The sequence below is a fragment of the Xenopus laevis genome, chromosome 5L, assembly GCF_017654675.1.
Source record: "Xenopus laevis strain J_2021 chromosome 5L, Xenopus_laevis_v10.1, whole genome shotgun sequence".
Classification (NCBI taxonomy): Eukaryota; Metazoa; Chordata; class Amphibia; order Anura; family Pipidae; genus Xenopus; species Xenopus laevis.
In genome coordinates, this window is record NC_054379.1 from 149,094,727 (window position 1) to 149,117,850 (window position 23,124).

At 39.4% G+C, this 23,124-nt stretch overlaps 2 protein-coding genes across 3 annotated transcripts; both read left to right on the top strand.

The window, feature by feature from the left end:
- The first annotated feature begins 852 nt into the window (after positions 1-852).
- Positions 853-7,648, top strand: rrm2.2.L (ribonucleotide reductase M2, gene 2 L homeolog). The gene is given in 10 exon segments (NM_001087303.1): positions 853-1,020; positions 1,107-1,178; positions 2,779-2,928; positions 3,738-3,854; positions 4,582-4,715; positions 4,826-4,920; positions 5,176-5,309; positions 5,392-5,496; positions 6,235-6,348; positions 7,148-7,648. Coding segments are annotated over 10 exon segments (1,161 nt in total). The 5' UTR covers positions 853-933; the 3' UTR covers positions 7,301-7,648.
- Positions 7,649-12,798: 5,150 nt separating this feature from the next.
- Positions 12,799-22,463, top strand: rrm2.1.L (ribonucleotide reductase M2, gene 1 L homeolog). Of its 2 annotated transcripts, XM_018261863.2 has the most exons (10): positions 12,799-12,958; positions 13,043-13,093; positions 14,800-14,946; positions 16,279-16,395; positions 16,573-16,706; positions 16,849-16,943; positions 17,442-17,575; positions 17,657-17,761; positions 18,228-18,341; positions 22,017-22,463. In XM_018261863.2, exons 1-10 carry the CDS (start codon positions 12,872-12,874, stop codon positions 22,167-22,169), a joined length of 1,137 nt encoding a protein of 378 aa, XP_018117352.1. In that variant the 5' UTR covers positions 12,799-12,871; the 3' UTR covers positions 22,170-22,463.
- The last annotated feature ends 661 nt before the right edge of the window (positions 22,464-23,124 follow it).

Consider the following 23,124-nt stretch of genomic DNA (forward strand, 5'->3'; position numbering starts at 1 on the left):
ACTTGGAGGGCCTGGACAACCCTGTGAATGTGAATACTGTAGCTATCTAACTACAATTTTTACACACTTTGTATTTTGATCTGTATGTTATAAATGTATTTGTCCTATATGAATTGTTTGTATTTGTAATGTATGATGACTTCTACAAATGTACAGCTGTGCCTTTATATAAAGATATACCTACATAGAACAGGGAATATTCCCTTCCCTCAGTCCTGGCGGGTACACTGCTGCTTTAGAGAACAATGACATGTTTCATAACCGCCTCCATTTTGTGTTGTGTAACAGCAGCCTCGCCCGTGGGGGTGGCAATCAGCAGCCTGAAGCAAAACTCTGCTTTCCTTTATCATCATCATTCGATATTATACGAATATATGACTCATGTTTATAACATTTATCCGCTTCCTTTCGTTGTACCAGGAGAATATTCTCAAAACAGAGGTAAAAAAAAACACGAAATCATTTTTAAAGATAAACAGCAAGCTTGAATACGCCGTGAACGCTGTTAGGACTTTTATTACATTTACATTTAAAGTAACTCTCACGCAAATGTCTGTTTTTTGCGACATAATATTTAAAGACGTATCAATAAGTACAATTGTGTACAAATAAGTAAAAAGAAAAGGCGCGTTTTTTTGTATCCCGGCATAGCTGACAGCTGTTGCGGCTGTCCCGCATCCTATTGGCTGATTTTTCTTTTACAGCAACCAATAGCGAATGAGCGCCAGCGTCAGAAGCGGCGCAGGCACCGCTGTTCTCGGTTCTGATTGGCGGATGATGTCTGGCGCCAAATCTGAACAGAGTATAAATATTGCAGCCGACGCGCTTTTTTTGGCATCTTTCACTCAGCTCATCTTTTCCTTTCTGCAGGGTCGGCGAGAGAGCTTTTAATTTATTAATTTTACTTTACATTTCGTTCTTTTACTGAGCAATATGTTGTCTGCCCGCAAACCCTTCGCCCAGCTTAACGACAACGTGTCTCCCATGAAGAACCTGACCCTGACAGAAAAAGAGAACACGGTGAGACTTTTCCCTCTTACTTTACGTCTTACTGGAACGCAGTGTGTTATTCCTTGCTTCTAAACGCTTCTCTTTCTGTTTTACAGCCGCCTACCCTTAACAGCACCCGCGTCCTGGCCAGCAAGACCGCCCGCAAGATCTTCCAGGAGGCAGACACGGTGAGACTGAGGGGAATATATCCCCCTAACTAATGTCCTTGTTACCAGAGGACTACAATTCCCAGCATCCCCACTTACTGCAGTCTGGGGCGGCCGTTGGTGGAATGATGTAAATTGTAGCCCTTAGGGGATTGTTTCTCATTCCTGCTAACTGGAAAATGACTCCAGTTTGTAATATGGGAGTAACATTACTGTAAAGAAAAGTTACGTGTCCCTGTTATTTTAAAGGGCGCCAAAACCAGTTTCTCTTAAAGGTACAGTGGAGCCTTTGTTCCATTGGTTGGCGCCAAGTGTCAGTGTGGGGGGAGGGGTTTTGGCTTCGCTATTGATTCTGCTCCCCAAGTGTTACCCATCTTTGTTAAAAAAAAACTACAATACCCAGCTAGTCTAATACTGTATTTACTATAACAACTCTAAAAATAGCACCCTCTTCTGTAAAATGCTTCTTTGTATTCCTTTTTTATAGCACAAAACAAACCGTGGTACAGTGTTAGCCAGTGGCATGAAAAACAAATACAAAAAGTACTGTAGAAATGATGCCTATATTTGCTAACTAAAAAAAAATACATTTTTTTTTATTTTTTTTTTGTTGGCCAACATAGGTACAAAGCGTTTTGTATTTCATTTTTATAGGAAACTGAGTGTACTGTCTGCAATCTCTTATTTTTGTACTCTGCACTATAGATTCAGATGTGTATTATATATGGGGACTTTTTAGGCTTTTATTGTTTACAATATAGTAGCAAACTGCATTCGTGTAATCTTATATGTTCTACAGAGTAATAACACAGCTGTTTTGACACAATTTATTTTTTTTGGTTAAAAATGTTATTTCCAACTAGGGTTGCCACCTGACTGGTGTCTTACTGGCCTGGCCGGTAAAAATGATGGTTGATCCCAATATTATTAATTGGGGGGGGAGGGGAGATAAATATATAGGAAAGCTGGTATTTTTTCCAGAAAAGGTGGCAACCCTATCCCCAACCAAAGGTGCGGGCTAACAGAACCTGCATACCAGCTGGGGATAACAATAGTTTTCTTTAAAAAAAAAAATGCCAGCACTATCCGCAACGGGAGGGAGCTCCTGGTGTGAGCAACCATGTCCTGTCACTCGCATGCGCATAATGAAAAGCTGCCCGAATTGCTGGTTATGCACATGCGAGTGACAGGACTCACACCAGGAGCTCCCTCCCATTGCTGTTAGCGCTGGCTTTTTTTTTTTTTTTTTTAAAGAGAACTTCGGTTATCCCCAACCAGAATGTGGGCTCTATTATCCTGCACCTTTGGTTGGGGACAACCTTTTTACCCCAACAGGTGCCCTTTTAAGATTAATTTGCACTTATTTGTTTCTAGAACTTTGTATATTTATAAGCTTTATGGGTTTACCATAGCAGTGAAGAATCACTTGGGGATGTAAAGTTGTTACCCCATAAAATACTAACTTCTCGGTTGATGCTACACTTAAAAAAAAAATTAAATAAATAAATAAACCCAGCCATATTTTTTAATAAATAACCATAAAGCAAGCTGAAGTGGAAGGTGGTACTATTTGGGAGACTACTGAAGGACACATTTAAAACTTTTTTTTTTTCATTTTTAGCCCACATCTAAAGTCCCAAAGAATCCTAGACTTACAGATGAGCCCCTTCTGAAGGATAATCCACATAGATTTGTGATCTTCCCCATCCAGTATCATGACATCTGGCAAATGTACAAGAAAGCAGAAGCTTCATTCTGGACTGCTGAAGAGGTATGCTTGTGTTTTTGCTATTGGAACGTCATGTAAGATTTTACAACTGGCATAAATTTACAAGTACATTTTATATCGGTAGGGGTTTCTATTTATATATTGGAGGTGAGTGCACTCTTGGCAAAACTGCCACAGATGTTTGTGAAATCAAAGCATATTTACAACTACCACCTCCACTTGTAAAGTTTCTTATTGGAATCAAATGGGTAGCGTATACTAATGAGACTTGGTGACTGCCAACTAAGTATAATTGCAGCCTGTATCAATGCCACTAACTTGGCTTGCAATTTGTCTTAGAAATTAGTGATTGAAACCTGAAAGTGTAAGGTGAACCTTTAAGATTACACCTGAAACAAAACAACTTGAAGAGCCTTTTAATTAACTTTAGTCTTCAATTTTTATTTTTTTCTTGGGGGTTGTCATGAACTCTAAACTGTTCTAATTCAGTGCTTTATTTGCGATTCATGGTAGGACCAAAGATAAGAAATGTAGCAATTTCATTAATGGTAGCTGTTACAATAACATACAATAGTAACAATGACTAAACAAACTGGAAAATGCATCATTAACAGCAAATTATAACTTTGCTGCTTCCCCCTTTATATTTTTTTTTGTAATGGTACAGGAATTTTGTGTTTCAAAGGTGGAACACCTTTAAAAGTTCAGTTAGATTTCACTTTGGGGATACACTGCACTTGAATTTTTATGTAAAGCTGCTTCAATCATGTGACCTCTGCATATCCTTCTGGATCCTTGTTTTGTATTCCCTAACCTATTGCAATAATTTAATGACCAATGTTCTCCTACAGGTGGATCTGTCTAAGGACATTCAGCACTGGGAGTCCCTGAAGACAGACGAAAGATACTTTATCTCTCATGTGTTGGCCTTTTTTGCAGCTAGTGATGGGATAGTAAACGAGAACCTGGTATGTAACTTGAATCTGTGTGAAACAAGCACAATGGCATTAAATGGCAGACAGATTTCCTATTGCATAGGCTGAGCTATATTTACACGTTTTAACTACATAAATTAGGGATGCACCGAATCCACTATTTTGGATTTGGCCGAATACCAACCCTAATTTGCATATGCAAATTAGTGGTGTGAAGGAACACTTTTACTTTTGTGACAGTCACGATTTCCCTCCCTGACCCTAATTTGCATATGCAAATGAGGATTCTGATTCAATTTGGCCGGGCAGAAGGATTAGTCTGAATCTTGGATTCGCTGCATCCCTATCATAAATGTAGGTAGACTGGCTGGATAACTGAGGTGCTCATTTCCCCACTCACTTGTTTGGGCTGCTGCAAATTACACTGAATAGTTAATGTATAAGAGTGCAACGTGTGTGCACTAAATCCAACTGTAAGCTGTCTACCATATGCTGGCATCCCATGAAACTGCTCCAGGTTAACAGTATACCATCCCACTACATGGCTAGAACTGGAAACATCTGGCAAACTTGGTGGCACATGCCACTGAGATGTAAATTACTGGGCACACTTTTAAAATAGAGCTGAAAAGTGCCCACTGTTTTATATAGTCTCTTCTATTTAAATCTGAATATTTTTATTAGCTACTATTTATTGGCACTGTTTACAACTGTTATGTAATGAAAAGACTGTAGATATATTTTTTTTTTTTTTCTCTAGGTGGAGAGGTTTAGCAAGGAGGTGCAAGTTACTGAGGCTCGCTGCTTTTATGGCTTCCAAATCGCAATGGAGAACATTCATTCTGAAATGTACAGCCTTCTTATTGACACCTACATTAAAGATCCCAAGGAGAGGTAGGTCTTAAGGCAGATGGGTTACTGCTAGACTTCCAGTATAAATGCTCGGTTTTCATTTTGCGCAATTTAGATCTGAAGCCCTTAAACTAAAATGTTTACCTTTTCAGGGGATTCCTTTTCAATGCTATTGAAACTTTGCCTTGTGTGAAAAAGAAGGCTGATTGGGCTCTGCGCTGGATTAGTGACAAACAGGCAACATATGGTAAGTTTGAATCTACAAACTAAATTCTTAAATGCAGTTTTAAAAAAAAATAAAGGTTCACTAGCACACAGTATGTAGAATTAGTGCTTTAATATCTCCACTTGTAGATACAAACAAGGGCAATGTCGTTGGCAAGGGGGCAGCCTTTCCCTGTTTAGTGCATCTTCCCCCTCCCCCGGTAGAGCTCTCTACTTGAATAAAAATGCACTTATTCATGGATTACAGCCACTGAGCACTACATACTTATTTCTGTAGGTGAACGAGTGGTGGCATTTGCTGCTGTTGAAGGGATCTTCTTCTCCGGTTCATTTGCATCCATTTTTTGGCTGAAGAAACGTGGACTGATGCCTGGACTCACTTTCTCTAATGAACTTATTAGCAGAGATGAAGTAAGTTGGATACCTGCTTTAGTCCTGTAAACACTGCCTTCGAGTAGCTTTAACTAACTTTTTTTTTACCCTCTCTGCCCAGGGTTTACATTGTGACTTTGCTTGCCTTATGTTCAGACATCTTGTACACAAACCTTCAGAAGAGCGTGTTGTTCAGCTTATTACTAATGCTGTTCAAATTGAACAGGTATGTTTCTTACAGTACTATCCTATTGACTAAGATTTAATTCAGGCATCAACTTAAATAGATAACTTGAAATATCTAGCAATGCAGAATAATTCATTTCAAGCCAGTCGGTACTGGTCCATTTTAATGGAATTTTAAGCCTCCATTGGTTAAATCTACTCATTAGTTGGCACACAAAGGTCTGACTACTAATTGAACGCAAAAAGTTTGCTTCTACTAAGGGGAGTGGGTGTGCAGGTATGACAGTGTAGTTGCTACTTTTAATGTCAAATCAGTTTCCTATAATAGGTGCGTGACTTGTCTTAAAGGGACTGTTCACCTGTTACCTTTTAGTATGATGTCTTATTCTGAGACAATTTTTGCAATTGGCTTTCTATTTTTTTTTATATGGTTCTGGGTTATTTCTTCTGCAGCTCTCCAGTTTGCAATTCCAGCAATCTGGTTGCAGGGCTCCAAATTACCCTAGCAAACGTGCAGTGCTTTGAATAAGCTGGAATATGAATAGAGAACCTGAACAGAATTGAGCAATAAACTACATTTGTAGCCTTACAAAGCATCTCTTATGGGTCAGTGACATCTGAAAGGATAGCAAATAATTCAAACTATATAATTGGCCAATTTTAAGCATTTTTTCAATTGATCTTTTCTGTAACTTAAAGGTGAACCACCCCTTTAAGGATAGTGGGTGTCGTGCAGCTCAGTTTTCTCATAATAAAGATCTTTTTTTTTTTTTTCTAGGAATTCTTAACAGAAGCTTTGCCTGTAAATCTCATTGGAATGAATTGTACTTTAATGAAGCAGTATATTGAATTTGTTGCAGACCGTCTTCTACTGGAGCTTGGCTTTAATAAGGTAATTGTGTTGAGCTTACAAACTGAACCTGATTCTGTGGTCTCTGACTTAATCCTGAATGATTGGGCTTGGTCGTAACTTATTTCCAGCACGCTTATTGTAAACTGTAGGTGTACGTCCTAGCAGTCTACTAGGAATGGTACACCAAGCCCAAGTGTTAGCATTGCTGATCTTTATCCCTAGTATTTAGAATTACATGGGGTAGCTTCATGAGGAAATTGGTACAGAAGATGAGAGGGTTGGTTAGGAAGTCTAAAAGTTAGGACAAACTGCTGTATTAGGGTATGAAAATGGCTTGGTGCTGCTTTGCCACCAGTATAATGCTGGATAAATGATGTGACTAACTTGACGTGCTACAGTTATAACAATTGGAAACACTAAAGCTTTGGTAGATTCTGCATTAGTTTGATGCCAATCTGGTAGAGCCGAACACAGTAAATTTATTAGTCTCGAGCAGTTTAATAGCAGGGCACTGCAACTTGGGTAAAGATTTATTCAATTATCCTAATCCCAATGTGTTTCAACAACCAAAATGTGTGGCACAAATGTGATCAATGTAAAGTGATAGCACTGGAATAAATTTGGGTTCACCCAGTTTGCTTACATTGGGCACAAATGCGCAGACACTTTGCAGCATGTAAAAGACAGATTATATATCTAACTACATTTTCATAACAAAATCAGTTAAAAGGGTTAGTTATCTGAACAAGGTGTTTTCTTGATATGGCAGGGAAGCCATAGTGTGCATAGCAGAAACTTCACAAGTGATGCTAAACCCAACACATCTTTACGTTTGTAGGTTTTCAAGGCCTCTAATCCATTTGACTTCATGGAAAACATCTCTTTGGAAGGAAAGACTAACTTCTTTGAGAAGAGAGTTGGTGAATACCAGAAGATGGGTGTCATGTCAAAGCCAAAAGATAACACTTTCACACTGGACGCTGACTTTTAAATACTGACTTGTGTGTAGTAACATCTCTTACTTGAAAAGTGCTTCCATGGTCTGGTGCAACCAGCATTATGGGGACATTATATAAGCTGCAAAGACTGAACCAGTGGATCTTGCTATACCTTGATGCTAGCATCGCCACTCTAGCCTGTACTTCTGGAAGCAGTGGAACTGTGGTGTACATTGACAAACACTCATGGGTACGGATATATTGTACAGCTTGTTGTGTATTATACTGGGTGCTGTGTACTCTGTAGGGGGGATAAAACTGCTGCTTGGCAGCGCTTCCTTTTTAATTTTTTATACTTGTTTTATAAAAAGCTGCACTTTAAATAATAAAACTAAAAAAAAATTCTGCTGTCATGTATAATTCTGCGCACCATTAGCTGGAACCACAATGCTGGTGTAAAGAAGAAACTATTCTTCTGGACAAGCAACTTGAACTATCACGTTCCAGTGTTGGGTTAGGCATCTCAAAATAACCCTTGTATTAAAAAATTTTTGCGCAGAAATTGGTTTATGAATGTGTGTGTGTGCTTATAAGCTTCCAAGTAAATGGCTTAGCTCTTGCATATCATAAGGTGTAAGTATCTCTGGGATCAAATACTATGCAGGGTTAAAATAGATCACCAAAAGAGAAACAAATATAAACTACATTTTTAGATAGGATCCCTTATCCGGAAACCTGATATCCAGAAAGCTCTGAATTACAGAATGGCTGTCTCCCATAGACTCCATTTTATCCAAATAATCCAAATTTTTAAAAATGATTTCCTTTTTCTCTAATAAAACAGCAGCTTGTACTTGATCCAAAGTAAAATATAAGTCCTTATTGGAAGCAAACAAGCCTATTGGGTTTATTTAATGTTTAAATTAATTTCTAGTAAACTTAAGGCGTGAAGACCCAAATTACAGAAAGATCAGTTATCCGGAAAACCCCAGGTCCCGAGCATTCTGGATAACAGGTCACATACATACATGCATACATACTTGTTGGGGGATGGAGGGCCTTTGATACTCTATTTTAGGGATGCACCGAATCCACTATTTTGGATTTGGCCGAATCCCGAAAAGGATTCGGCTGAATACCAAACCCTAATTTGCATATGCATAATTAGTGGTGGGAAGGAACATTTTTACTTTTGTGACAGTCAAGAGATTTCCCTCCCCACCCCTAATTTGCATATGCAAATTAGGATTCGGTTCAGCTGGGAGAAGGATTCGGCTGAAAGCCCAAACTGAATCCTGGCTTTGTTGCATCCTTAGTATATTTGCTCTGGAACAAAAAGGCATGATGGGAACAATTTTTGATACTGCTGATTAAACAGCTGGATGTGCCAGATCCAGTGTCTCTAGGTAGGCTCTCCTGTTCTTCCATGGTCCTTAGGCTGGCTCACATAATCTGAACAGTAAACTACTGCAGCTCAGGAGTCATCTTGAAGCATGCTGCTAAATATAATATACATGCACTGGTTTGCTTTTTCTCTCAGTAAGGTTATTTGTTTCTGGCTGAATTCATGGTGACACCTTACAGCAGACCAGGCTACTGGGTTGAGGGGTTTCTCAAGAGTTATTGGTGTCGTAGGTTATTCAAACCCATGATGGATAAAAGGAAGAGCCAAATTTATATCCTTGGCTGAAGCAAACTGAAAAGGCTGCTCTTAGGAGTATCCCTGAAAACCACCTCAAAATTGCAGTTTAACTTTTATATTATGACATTTTGCAGTTGTAGTACTGCCCCTTAGTCATTCTCTGCATTGTCAGAATGATCAACATACATTCAGAAGGAAACAAGAATTGTGCTAGTGCTGTGCTCATGAAAGACGGCCTTTTGATGTCTGACCAGAGCTACTGGAACTGTCCAGCAGGTGGTGGTGCTATTGTCTTTATATTGTCCTATAAATTGCTGAAATTGGCCCCAATACAATAGGGTAGGGTGGGCAGTTAATGAATGCATCTTTCTGTTCAGTTCAATTGTCCTCTGCACTGCAGATACTTTTCTTCAAGACTTATGAGGCTGAAAGCTTTTGGCAAACTGTCCAATGTATGTAAATTGACTACTAGTAAGCCGTGGATTTATACTATGACGTGCTGCATTTCTATTAATTTTTGTTTGTTAATTAGGAACTTGTTTTAAAGTAAATTGTCCCTTTCTATTGGGAAACAAAATGCTCCATGTACAGGTGGAAAATGGTGATGGGCAAATCTGACCCATTTCACTTTGGCAAACACATTGGGGGTCATTTATCAACACTGGGCAAATTTGCCCATGGGCAGTAACCCATGGCGACCAATCAGATTGCTGCATTCATTGTTCTACTTGCAGCTGGCTTTTAGAAAGCTAAGCACTGATTGGTTGCTACAGGTAATTTCCCATGGGGCAAATTTGCCCACTGTTGATAAATGAGCCCCATTGTGTTTTTTACTATACATTAGTCTATGGACTTTTTTTTTTCATGGCAACATTTTTAACTGCTTTATAGCCTATCCATAGCCAAGAAAACTTGGAATCCTGAAGCAGTGGCATCAAAATGGCATTTTTTATTTGATGCTAAAGCCCATCTGTGCACATTTGCTGTCTTTCCTTTGAACCTGAGATATATGAAAGGAAAGTCTGTGAATGAGGCAAAACCTCTGTAATGCACTGCAGAATATGTTGACACTATATATAGATGTAGAAGGGTAAAGTATTGCCTTATGTTTCCAAGGAGAGTTTTGGCCAGCTAGTGTTGGGTCTAAATTAGGAGGTTAGGAAGGGAAGTGGGTCTCTTGGCAGCTCAGTGTATAGCCATGTGGTGTTGGGTTAGGATAGTATTGTATTAGTTCACTCTAGGAGTGAGAGACAGTATCAGGGTAATTAGAAAAGCAGTCAAAGGCTTCAATGAGGAGGTCAGGAAGTGTTAATACCCTGCTTTCTACAGAGTAATTTTGATCTTAGGTACCACCTGTTCCACATACCTGTTCCATAAATAATGGATAGTAACAAGTCCCTGATTCACTAAAATTTGTTACTTTATTACCAATGTTATCACTGCTCCTTACTCTGCATACAGGGGCGTAAAGAAAAATATTCAGATTCAATGAGGAGGCTAGGAAGTGTTAATACCCTGCTTTCTACATAGTAATTTTGATCTTAGGTACCACCTGTTCCATAAATATTGGATAGTAACAAGTCCCTGATTACTAAAATTTGTTACTTTATTACTAATGTTATCACTGCTCCTTACTCTGCATACAGGGGCGTAAAGAAAAATATTCAGAGGGCCCATAGGGACTCCAGCGTGCAACCCCTCCACCGAGCGCTGCATATATCTTGAAGGAAAAGAAGTGGCAGGAAGGGGGATTTCAGTGCTATAGACTGTGAGGTCTGCTTCCTCTATAGTTACACCAGCGTGTAATAAATATCACAATGTTAACAGTAGCTCTAGCATACCTCCCAACTGTCCAGTTTTAAGTGGGACAGTCCCGCTTTTGACAGCTCAACCCGCAGTCCTGGATTTATACTGACATTTCCTGATTTTCTCTTTGATCTGCTGCACTGAACAGCCAGAAAAAGATACAACGTATCTAACTTAATTGGCTCTTGGCAGAGAGCCCAGAATACATACTAAGGGCTCTTACAGACGAGCGTTTTTAGCTGCACACCCCTGCATTCCGGTTTCTTGTGTTCAGCCACAGGGGAGCGAAGGAGTAGACGCACTGAATTCTTTTCAATGTGGCTGTACTCACACAGACGCATGTAAGCGCTGAATGCAGGTTGGGACGCAGCGTGTTGCATTTTTCCTGCGTTCGGCGCTTACATGCGTCTGTGTGAGTACAGCCACATTGAAAAGAATTCAGTGCGTCTACTCCTTCGCTCCCCTGTGGCTGAACACAAGAAACCGGAATGCAGGGGTGTGCAGCTAAAAACGCTCATCTATAAGAGCCCTTAAGATACTTTTGTAACAGTTTTAGATAACTTAAAGGGATACTGTCATGGGAAAAAAAATTTTTTCAAAATGAATGAGTTAATAGTGCTGCTCCAGCAGAATTCTGCACTGAAATCCATTTCTCAAAAGAGCAAACAGATTTTTACATATTCAGTTTTGAAATCTGACATGGGGCTAGACATATTGTCAATTTCCCAGCTGCCCCAAGTCATGTGACTTGTGCTCTGATAAACTTCAATCACTCTTTACTGCTGTACTGCAAGTCGGAGTGATATCAACCCCCTCCCTTTTCCCCCCAGCAGCCAAACAAAAGAACAATGGGAAGGTAACCAGATAACAGCTCCCTAACACAAGATAACAGCTGCCTGGTAGGTCTAAGAACAACACTCAATAGTAAAAACCCATGTCCCACTGAGACACATTCAGTTACATTGAGAAGGAAAAACAGCAGCCTGCCAGAAAGCATTTCTCTCCTAAAGTGCAGGCACAAGTCACATGACCAGGGGCAGCTGGGAAATTGACAAAATGTCTAGCCCCATGTCAGATTTCAAAATTGAATATAAAAAAATCTGTTTGCTCTTTTGAGAAATGGATTTCAGTGCAGAATTCTGCTGGAGCAGCACTATTAACTGATTCATTTTGAAAAAAATTTTTTTTCCATGACAGTATCCCTTTAAGAAAGAAGACTTGCAGCTTAACGAGCAATTCACCTTCATTAGCAAAACTGTAATAACATAAAAACCATCCAACCTTCCAAATTTTGTAAAATGTACATGGTAATGAGGGGGTGTGGCGTCAAAAACGGGCGTGGTCAAAAAAATTCGCCGTGCGGAAAATGGCAGATCTTATTGTCCCTTTTTCTGTTTACAAAATGTTGGGAGGGATGGAGGCTCTAGTAACCTGTGTCTGCCTAGAATACCTCCAAACAGGCGACCAGGAAATGCCACCTGCTGATTGGTTGCTATGAGAACATTGGGACTCATTTATAAACACTAGGCAAATTTGCACCAGGGCAGTAACCCATAGCAACCAATCAGTGATTAGATTTTTTTTTTCAGCCAACTGCAAACAGAACAATGTCCGCATGCATCTGATTGATTGCCATGGGTTAATGCCAAGATTTGCCTAGTGTTTATAAAAAAACCTCATTTTGCCTTAGTGTAATCATACAGCATGTTGAGGACTTGCATGTTCTAATTATTCTCCCTCTCAGTGTTTTATCCACCTCATTACCCACCACTATTTGTTACACCCCAGGCCATGCCCGTAGCTTTGCCCAGCACCTCAAACAGTCACAAGAGCCAATATCATGCAACGACAAACACTACATATAATAAAGGTTGGTGCCAATAGCAATAGTAAGCAATGGGTTTGGCAAGAACATTAGGCTAATCCATAAGAAGTCGATTACAAAAAAAACAACAGGCGCCATCTTTGAAAAGGGCTTCCATGAGAAAATAGCCTAGAACCCCCAGTTCTACAGCTTTGAGCGCGGACACAGGCCTCTACTAATCAGGTGATACTAATCGTGACCAATTAGATTGCTTGGCTCCTCATTGGTTCTCCCTTGCCTATAAATTACTGCTGCCCCTTAGCGTTGTTGCCTGCTCCCTGTTATGTTGGTTGAGTGTAGGAAAACCTTATTATGTTGTCTCCTCGCAACGCGCTCAGTCCGCTAAAGGAGAACGTGTCTCCCATGAAGAGAATGGTCCTGTCAGATAAAGAGAACACTGTAGGTTCAGCCGAGCTATTAGTCAGGCAAACATGGCGGTGTACAGAGCAGACTCTCACTTGTTCCTCTTTCTGTCTCTTCCAGCCCCCTAACGTAAACTCCGACAGGATCTCCCGGGGAACACAGAAAGAACTGGTGAGTTTTATATTTCCCACTACTGGCCTCACCATGAGTTTATAAATCACGTCTTTGTAGTGGTAGCTTCCAGTTTTGGTATCTTCTACTGCACCTTCATTTGTTTGTAATACACAAGAGCCACGAATATCCTGATATCCTTATAAATGGTGCTTGTTGACGTCATTGGTTATGATTGGGGCTTAGTGATGTCATTTGTCACCTGACTTGCTGAAACTTGTGTATTATAATAAAGTAGCCAATGTTGCAAAATATGAAGTATTAGAAGTCGCGTTTATGGCTTGTACAAAAACTTTCGGCCTCGTTCTTCTATATGGTCCTGAAAATCCTCAACTGAATATCCTTATAGTTTACAAGAGGGGCTACTTTATTCACAATATAACTGCTGGTAATTAAGAGATTTGTAAGAAAGGCAGATTACCCCTTAACTGTGCATAATTTCCTTTATAATACACAAGCTATGAATATTTTGTAAATGATATCCTTATAAACGGTAAGTTATGATGTCATTTCTGTCACATGACTCACTGAAATTTGTGTATTATAATAAAGTACCCCCAGTTGCAAAATATGAGGAAATTAGAAGTTACCGACAAGTTCCATGACCTGTATAAAAACACTCTGCCTCGTGTTTTTTTTTTTTTTATATGGTCATGAAACTCCTCGGTAACTTGTAATATCCTTATGATTTACAAGAGGGGGTACTTTATTCACTATAATATGACATTTTCTAAAGGGTAAGTGAAGTCCAGAGTAATTACTGTGTCTTGATCAATTAGTATAGCTCTGCGTTTGGTCGGATGCAATATAGTTGTGCCCATTATCTCAAGTTTACTTTCAGCGGTTTTCTAGTGTTGGTTACCTGCAAGCCAGTGGGGTAATTTGCAGCATCATAAATTATGGGGTATGGGATCAATTATCTGGAAACCCGTTATCCCTAAAATACTGAATTATGGAATGGCTATCTCCCATAAGACTCCATTTTATCCAAATAATTAAAAACATTTTTAAAATGATTTCCTTTTTCTCTTTATTAAAACCGTAGCTTGATCTATTCTAAGATATAATTAATCCTCATTGGAAGCAAAACCAGCCTATTGGGTTTATTTAATGTTTACATGATTTTCTAGCAGACTTAAGATATGAAGATCCAAATTATGGAAAGATCTGTTATCTGGAAAATCCCAGGTCCCATCATTCTGGAGAACCGGTTCCATACCTGTATTTGATGCTTAATTCCTGGTGGGTGCTTTGTCATTTGTGGAAAAGAGCAACCCCCCCCCCCCCATCCCTGGTTTCCTCATCCTTTAGGCCTTTCTCCCTGTGCTGGAGAATATTTCATGTACCGACTATCTCTAGTATTGGGGAAAGCAGGGATGTTGCTTGACAGGTCATAAAGCGATGTGTTCTAACATGAGTTCAACGACTAGGGCTTATGTTGAGATTACTCTTATTAGTGGTACTTGTGTATCACTGACTCGTGTGCAGTTCACCTAACTTGTCAAAAAGGGGTTCATATACCCCTCCTAATATGACTGGTAGTCCTGCTGTTCCTTCTAAGCATTATGGTTAGGTGGCAGTACCTATAAAACTACAATTTCTGGAATAAAAGCTTCTATATGTGACCTGAAATCATGCACGTTTGTGGTCTACACAGACAACATAAACAATATTGCTGTTAGACATATCTCTTATAATTGTTGCAGGTCTGTCAGAGCGTAAAGGATCCTCTGATACAGGATGAGCCTCTCCTGAGGGACAACCCAGGCCGCTTTGTGATCCTGCCTATTGAGTATCATGACATATGGCAGATGTACAAGAAGGCAGAGGCTTCTTTCTGGACGGCAGAAGAGGTAAAATACCAAAAATCAAAGTCTGGTTGTGTTTGCATTACCTACGGCAACATCTGTAATTTTGCACTTTACTTGCCATTTGCAAACTGATTAATAGGGAGTTGCACAATACCATACAAATTAACTTTTGTAGGAATCAGTTTGTATGATGAAAATCCAGAGACTCTGTAATCCACTCCCTCTGCCGGTTCTAGTAATCTGTTCTCCTTCAGATAGCTAACGGATATTTTTCTCTCTTTTTGTTGTAAATGAACCCGCACTAAATGAGCTCGGGGATAGACAGAAATAAAGTATATAGTGTAGTATTTCTTGCATTTCTGTTAGTTTAAGCTAATAGGAGGAAGTGTTTCGTTCTCTTCACCTCAGGTTAGCTTGTCGTACAGTGCAATCTTCTGACCTGCAACTTAACTATTCAGATTATATACAAGTAAATGAACAAATCTGACCTGGCAATCGTACAAAGAACAAATCCGACCTGGCAATCATACAATAGGTTGTCAGACACATTCTACCAGAGCTATAATTAGCAGACTAAGTCTTCTATCCCGTCCGATTGACTAAACGACTGATTGCTATGGTACAAAAAATGTCTGGACACTCCACATACCAAATCATACCAAACAAATTAAGGGTGACTTAAAGGAACAGTTATAGCCAAAAAGTGTTTTTAAAGTAATAAATATAATTTACTGTTGGAACTGCACTGGCACAACTCGTATTTGCTTCAGAAATGTTATTAGTTTATATAAAGATGCTGCTGTATCTTCATGGGGGTCGAACAGCCGAAGTCCCGAAGTGGCAAAAAGACCTGTAGTCACGGAAACAGCCGAAATTAAGTCCTGAAGCTGCGAAAAATACCCAAAGTCACGAATGGAGTTCGAATGAAGTCCTGCAGCCATGAGTTCAATTCCTCTGAACACCAATGTGGTTTTTTGTATGGGACCCCGTGATTTCCAACGGGACGGCCCTGACACCCACCCACCATATAAACAACCTTGCAGATGTTGCTCCATCGATTAAAGGCTGTACTGCCCCACATAGGACTCACAACTTCTGTACTACCGGGTGCACTGAATAGCTTGACACACTTGGAACTGATGGGACATGTTCTGCATGCAGTTTGCCCATACATTTTGTTTGCTGCCTGCCTTGATTATATAGCTTGTGTAGAAAAACAATGCATGTACCGTGCCCTCCACTTTAATAAATGTTAAATTCATGTCAGTGGTATCCCACGTTGCGTGCTTTGACCCTCCATTTACTCGACAAGCTATGCTTTATATATTCTGTGCAGTCACACTATTCATTGGTATCTTTGTATGGTATGTGTAGGTGGATCTTTCTAAAGATCTTCAGCACTGGGAAACTTTAAAGCCTGAAGAAAGATACTTCATTTCTTATGTGTTGGCCTTTTTTGCAGCAAGCGATGGGATTGTTAATGAGAATCTGGTAAGTTCAGTGTTTATACAGTACCTTGCTTTGTCTATTCTGCTCTCAATTGTTCTGGTGAGCACCTAATGCTGCATTTTATGCACTAGATAGCATTGGCCTATGTGTTTGATCAGATGCACACAACACTCTACCCTGCGCTCTCCCATGATCCTTTGCTGCCTCCCTATGCTTTAGGTGGAGCGCTTCAGCCAGGAAGTGCAAGTAACCGAGGTTCGCTGCTTTTATGGTTTTCAAATTGCAATGGAGAACATTCATTCTGAAATGTACAGTCTTCTGATTGACACATATATTAAGGATCCCAAGGAAAGGTAAGATTTTGCTTATGTTGTGCCACATCACTACTTTTAGCAGTGGCTATATACACACTAGAGTATAGATGGAAGCTAGTATAGCACTTGTTTAACTGAATGCACATTCTACTTAATACTAATGGTGAACAAACTTTTACAGGGAGTTCCTCTTCAATGCAATAGAAACCTTGCCCTGTGTTAAAAAGAAGGCAGAATGGTCCCTGCGTTGGATAAGTGACAGAGAAGCATCTTATTGTAAGACTTGCAAATCACTCTGCAGATTTGGTCACCTCCAGCCCTTAAAGGGGCGGTATGGTATAGAACAGACAGTTCGAAGCAACTTTCCAATTGGTCCTCCTTTTTATATTTACCTTCTGACCCTTTCCCAGCTTTCAAATGGGGGTAACTGATTCATCTGAAAAACGAAAGCTCTGTAAAGCTACGTTTTGCTGTAGCTACTTTTTATTACTAAATCTTTTAATTCATGGCCTCTAGTTCAAGTCAATGCATGGCTGCTAGCGTAATTCAGACCCTAGCAACAAGATTGCTAAATAACTCTTATCACAAATAACAAACTGAGACCCATCTGCAATTTGTCTTAGAATCTCGCTCTCTATGTCATACTAAAAGTTGAATAAAAGGGGAACCCCTTTATAGGTTATCATTTGTCTGGAGTACATTAGAGGTGACTTGCCGGTCCCTCTTTTTGTTTACTGCTATATTTTGATGTACATTTTTATTTTTTCCTGCTAGGCGAGCGCCTTGTGGCCTTTGCTGCTGTTGAAGGGATCTTTTTCTCTGGTTCATTTGCTTCCATATTCTGGCTGAAGAAACGAGGGCTGATGCCTGGACTCACTTTCTCTAACGAACTTATTAGCAGAGATGAAGTAACTGCGTTATCCCTCTCATTCTTGCTCTTATCACATCATGCATTCTATATCTGTAATTTACCATTTTTTTTTTCATAGGGTTTGCACACTGACTTTGCTTGCCTTTTGTTTAAACATGTTGTACACAAACCCTCAGAGCAACGTGTCAGGGAAATTATCATTGATGCGGTCAAGATTGAGCAGGTATGTCTTAACTTAACTTGGTTCAGTAACCCCTTCCTCTGCATTATGTATTAATGTTCGGCTACTACAAATGTTCTGTAGTCAAAATAAAGTAGAACCCTGCTTTATTTTTTTTTGTTCTTTAGGGGACCAGATAAAAAAAATGAAATCTGGGAAAATCTAAAATCAGGGTTTAAAACAACTTATTCTTAAAGTACTAAAGCTATAAGCACAGGTATCGGTTTTATTTTTAAATACAATATTTACTGTTAAATGACAGGGGTTAAACATTGCATCTATAGCTGCATAATATATTATATAGCCACCCCCTAACATGCATTAAATCATGCCGGTGATGTTAACCATAAATCATATGCATGGGATTTTTCTGACCGGCTTTTCCTATGTTCTATCCCTTAAAGTTTTGGACAAAATTGCTAGTGACAACCTTGTTCTTATTGCACATCTTTATTCTCCTCTTTTGTAGGAATTCTTGATTGAAGCTCTACCTGTGGAGCTAATTGGTATGAACTGCACACTGATGAAGCAGTATATTGAATTTGTAGCAGATCGGCTTCTGCTGGAGCTTGGTTTTAAAAAGGTAACTTTTACATTATGGCCTGTAAGCTGCTTGTGCTTTGAGGTTTAAAGAGTAACTAGTCTAAAATAGTATACAAAATGCAGCATTTCTAACATTCGAAGTATAAACATGAACTTACTGCACCAGAAGCCCAATTAAACAAATTATTTATGCTTTTAAAGTTGGCGCGTTATTTTGTTAAACATCTTTCAAGACTACGCACAAGCTCAGGGTGGTCTGGGCTTCAGTTGGGAGGTTAAGAGACTAATTAAAAATCAGAATATATATAGACTGCACTGGGTCTGTGGATTCAAATCTACACAGGAAAACAAAGCTGAGTTCTACGATGTAAGGGGTGGGGGGAGCAAGTAAACTAAGGGTTTTTTTTACTTTTTTGCCTTTACATCCCCTTTAAGGGAAAAGCATTTAATTGTAACACCAAATGTTTTTAATAACTTATTTCCCCCAAAATAGCGGATAGGTAAGGCTTTCTTCCGCTTCCAGATATTCATTGGCTGTTGGATCCAATATCTTATACAGTCATATCAAAAGTTGGGGAACCCCCTCTTAATTCTTAATCATTGGCTAAACTTTCAAAAGTAGCAGCTTCATTTTAACATAACATGCTATTATGGAAACAGTAGTATTTTAGCAGTGACAAAGTTTATTGGATTAACAAAATATTTGCAACATTCAAATAAACACATTAGACAGGTGCATACATTTGGGCACCCCAACAGAGATTACATTAATACTTAGTTGAGCCTCCTTTTGCAAATGTAACCGCCTCCTATAGCCTTTGAGTGGATTCTGGATGGAGGTATTTTTGACCATTCGTCCATACAAAATCTCTCCAATTAAATTTGATGGCTGCCAAGCATGGACAGCCTGCTTCAGATCAACCCAAAGATTTTCAAGTTGGACTGTGACGGCCATTCCAGAATATTGTACTTCTCCCTGTGCATAAATGATTGTAGATTTCGAAGTGTGTTTAGGGTCATTGTCTTGTTGAAATATCCAACCCCTGTGTAACTTCAACTTTGTGACTGATGCTTGAACATTATACTGAAGAATTTGGAATTTGATATTGGGTTGAATTCATCCGACCCTCAACTTTAACACAGCATGATGGAACCTCCACTAAATTTGACAGTAGGTAGCAGGTGTTTTTTCTTGGAATGTGGTCTTCTGCCATGAAAAGCGCTTTTTGTTATGACCAAATAACTAAATTTGTCTCATCAGTCAAAGCACATTTTTCAAAAATGATTGGCTTGTCTAAAGGAGCTTTTGCATACAACAAGCGACTGTTTGTGGCGTGAGTGCAGAAAGGGCTTCTTTCTCATCACCCTGCCATACACATGTTCTTTGTGCAAATTGCGTTGAATTGTAGAACGATGTACAGATACACCATCTGCAGCAAGATGTTCTTGCAGGTCTTTGGAGGTGATCTTTGGGTTGTCTATAACTATTCTCACAATCCTGCGCATATGCCACTATTGTATTTTTCTTGGCCTGCCAGACCTGGGTTTTACAGCAACTGTGGCTTTGCCTTTCCTGATTACATTCCTTACAGTTGCAACTGACCATTTAAACCTCTGAAATCTTTTTGAAGCCTCGGCCTAAACCATGGTACTGAACAATCTTTGTTTTCAAATATTGTTTCTTTGAGGATCCCATGCTGTCACTCTTCAGAGGAGAGTCAAACGGAAGCAAAACTTGCAGTTGTCCACCTTAAAGGGATACTGTCATGGGAAATTTTTTTTTCAAAATGAATCAGTTAATAGTGCTGCTCCAGCAGAATTCTGCACTGAAATCCATTTCTCAAAAGAGCAACCAGATTATTTTATTCAATTTTGAAATCTGACATGGGGCTAGATATTTTCTCAATTTCCCAGCTGCCCCAAGTCAGGGGACTTGTGCTCTGATAAACTTCAATCACTCTTTACTGCTGTACTGCAAGTTGGAGTGATATCACCCCCTCCAGCAGCCAAACCAAAGAACAATGGGAAGGTAACCAGATAGCAGCTCTAACACAAGATAACGGCTGCCTGGTAGATCTAAGAACAACACTCAATAGTAAAAACCCATGTCTTGCTGAGACACCTTCAGTTACATTGAGAAGGAAAAACAGCAGCCTGCCAGAAAGCATTTCTCCTAAAGAGCAGGCACAAGTCACATGACCAGGGGCAGCTGGGAAATTGACAAAATGTCTAGCCCCATGTCAGATTTCAAAATTGAATATAAAAAAATCTATTTGCTCTTTTGAGAAATGGATTTCAGTGCAGAACTCTGCTGGAGTAGCACTATTAACTGATGCGTTTGGTTTAAAACATGTTTTCCGATGACCGTATCCCTTTAAATACCTTTTCTCATGATTGGACACACCTGCCTAAAGTTCAAGGCTCAATGAGCTAATCCAACCAATTTGGTGTTGCCAGTAATCAGTATTGAGCAGTTACATGCATTGAATTAACTTAATATATCTTGTATCTGTTGATCAATTACAAGGGTACCCCCACATTTTTGCACAGCCAGTTTTTGACATTTGATTTAATTTCATTCAATTGAATACTGCATCACTAAATCTTTGTTCAGAAAACAGATGTTCCTGTGAAATTAAACACCTCATTATTTTTTTTTTTTTTTTGGAGTAAACCATTATGCATGGTAAGATAAGATATATTTACTTCAAGCCGTAAAGCTGAAAAAATCCAAGGGATGTAAGCCTTGCCTGTTAATGCTTAATTTCCACCAAAACCGCTATAATTCCTTTGTGGCATGTATTGGCCTACCAGAGGATTTTCTGGTGGGCCCTAGTCTGTTGCCATTACTTGTTTCTAGTTTCACTGTGAGCCTACAGAATCTTGCTAATCTTGCATTAACATTGGTGTGCTCTGTTGAATGTATTCCTTTTTCTAGAGTGCATAAGGCATGGTCCATCTATTGGTTGCTTTTGCATCTTTTTAATGAAGTGTTTAAAACCTGCCCAAGCACAATTCTGATCTTTGGATAATTGTAAAATGACATGTTTTAACCTGTGCTGTTCTTAGTAGGCTGGAGGCAGAAATAACCGTTGGTCCTGTATTGCCATGTAATTTCAACCATGCATCTAGCACATGAAAGCTATTGTGTAACTGAAGTTTACATTTTATTTATTTTTTTTTTGAGGGAATGTTAAAGGACATTTTGTGAGTGTTGTACTCATTTAGATATAGAAGACTTGTGGATAAAAAAGGTAGTGCTTCAGGCTGATTTAGTGATATTTCTGCAAAAACCTTAATCCCTCCCTTCTCTTCCACTTCCTGCTCCCTGAATTCCCAAGCTGTGCAGGGGAGCCGGCAGCTTTCAGCTCACTGCACTGTAGGACAGGAACCAATCGACAGCTAGCAGGACCTGATAGAGAACTGAAGCCTGTCTGTGCTTGTGTGACTGGCTGTCTCCCTCCTACTGTGCTTCTGGCAGGGACCGTTGGGATACGCCCACCCCTCATTTGAAAACTACAGGGACCAGAACATATAAGGGGGCTCTTTTTAAAGATATATATATTTTTTATTTTTTGCACCATGTAAAAGCAACACCATATACTAAGTTGCCTACAAAATTAGGATTTTTTTTTTTTTTTAATTTATCCTATGTCTCCTTTTTAAATACAGATGTGCTTTGACTTCCCATTTACTGTGATTTTCTTTATTTCAGATTTTTAAGTCTGAGAATCCATTTGACTTCATGGAAAACATCTCCTTAGAAGGAAAGACCAATTTCTTTGAGAAGAAAGTTGGTGAATACCAGAAGATGGGTGTCATGGCCAAGGCCACGGAAAATCAATTCACTCTAAATGCTGACTTTTAAATATCTTACATTTGTGCATTGATTTGCACTGCACTGATACATTTTTGTTTTAGTCTGTTCTAGCCTGCGATCCCATGGTTACTTGTACATGCCTTTGCTGGCCCTGTTAAAAGCAAGCAAATACATAAACAAATCTTGCGCTGATACCTGCTCTGATTGTAAGGAAGCTTGTATATGCTGGGCAGTGCATTGTGTTGAAGTGAAAAACATTCTGCAGTTTGCTAGGTATTTGATTGTTAGAGTTTTATTTTAAGAATTTTCTATATAATAAAGAATTTGTAGTTTAAGAATTTATTTGATAAGGAATTTGGTTTTTGTTGACTCCAGTGGAGTATGCTGGTTGGGGGGGGGGGGGGGGGGGTGCAAAGTCCATTGAATATCATGTAGGGCTGAGTAAGTTTGCTAATGAGCAGCAGTTACTATATTGCACCATCAAGAAATCAATGCGGTAATTGATAAAAGCACCTCTGTTCTGCCTGCCATGTTTCTTGGACAGGTTTCATGTAGGTAGTGCTGTGCTTGTTGTAATGTGTGGCCAGTCATGGGTGTGTGGGGGGGGGGTACTTGGTTGGGGAACAAACTTGTGCTCACAAGAGTTGGTTGTAAAACACTTTTTTGACTTTTTTTTTAAGGCAAGCTTTATTTTATACATCCATTATGCATCCAAAACAAACAAGCAGACTAACCCATATAAGGTCATGCAATCAGGTATTCGGTAAGTCTACACATAGTATAGCAAAAGTCATTGGGGGTGGGGGTGGCTGGACACGCTAAAATATACTTTCGTATATGTTTGAGTTTAAGCCCCAGTTTTGGTCTGTGGCATATTTAGGGGAGGGTTAACATTCTATTGTCAAAATGTAGACGGGTTTTCCTGATTTCAAGCTTCCAACAAGGGAGTAGAAATCGGGTCAATATCACACCATGGGCACCAGATCTTGTCAAATTTAGTTGG

What these genes read in the sequence shown, in the direction of transcription:
- rrm2.1.L (XM_018261863.2), top strand. Translation starts at nt 12,872, where the DNA reads ATGTTGTCTCCTCGCAACGCGCTCAGTCCGCTAAAGGAGAACGTGTCT. An exon ending in TGTCAGATAAAGAGAACACT is followed by an intron (nt 12,959 to 13,042) that starts GTAGGTTCAGCC and finishes TGTCTCTTCCAG; the next exon opens with CCCCCTAACGTAAACTCCGA. An exon ending in GGATTGTTAATGAGAATCTG is followed by an intron (nt 16,396 to 16,572) that starts GTAAGTTCAGTG and finishes CCTATGCTTTAG; the next exon opens with GTGGAGCGCTTCAGCCAGGA.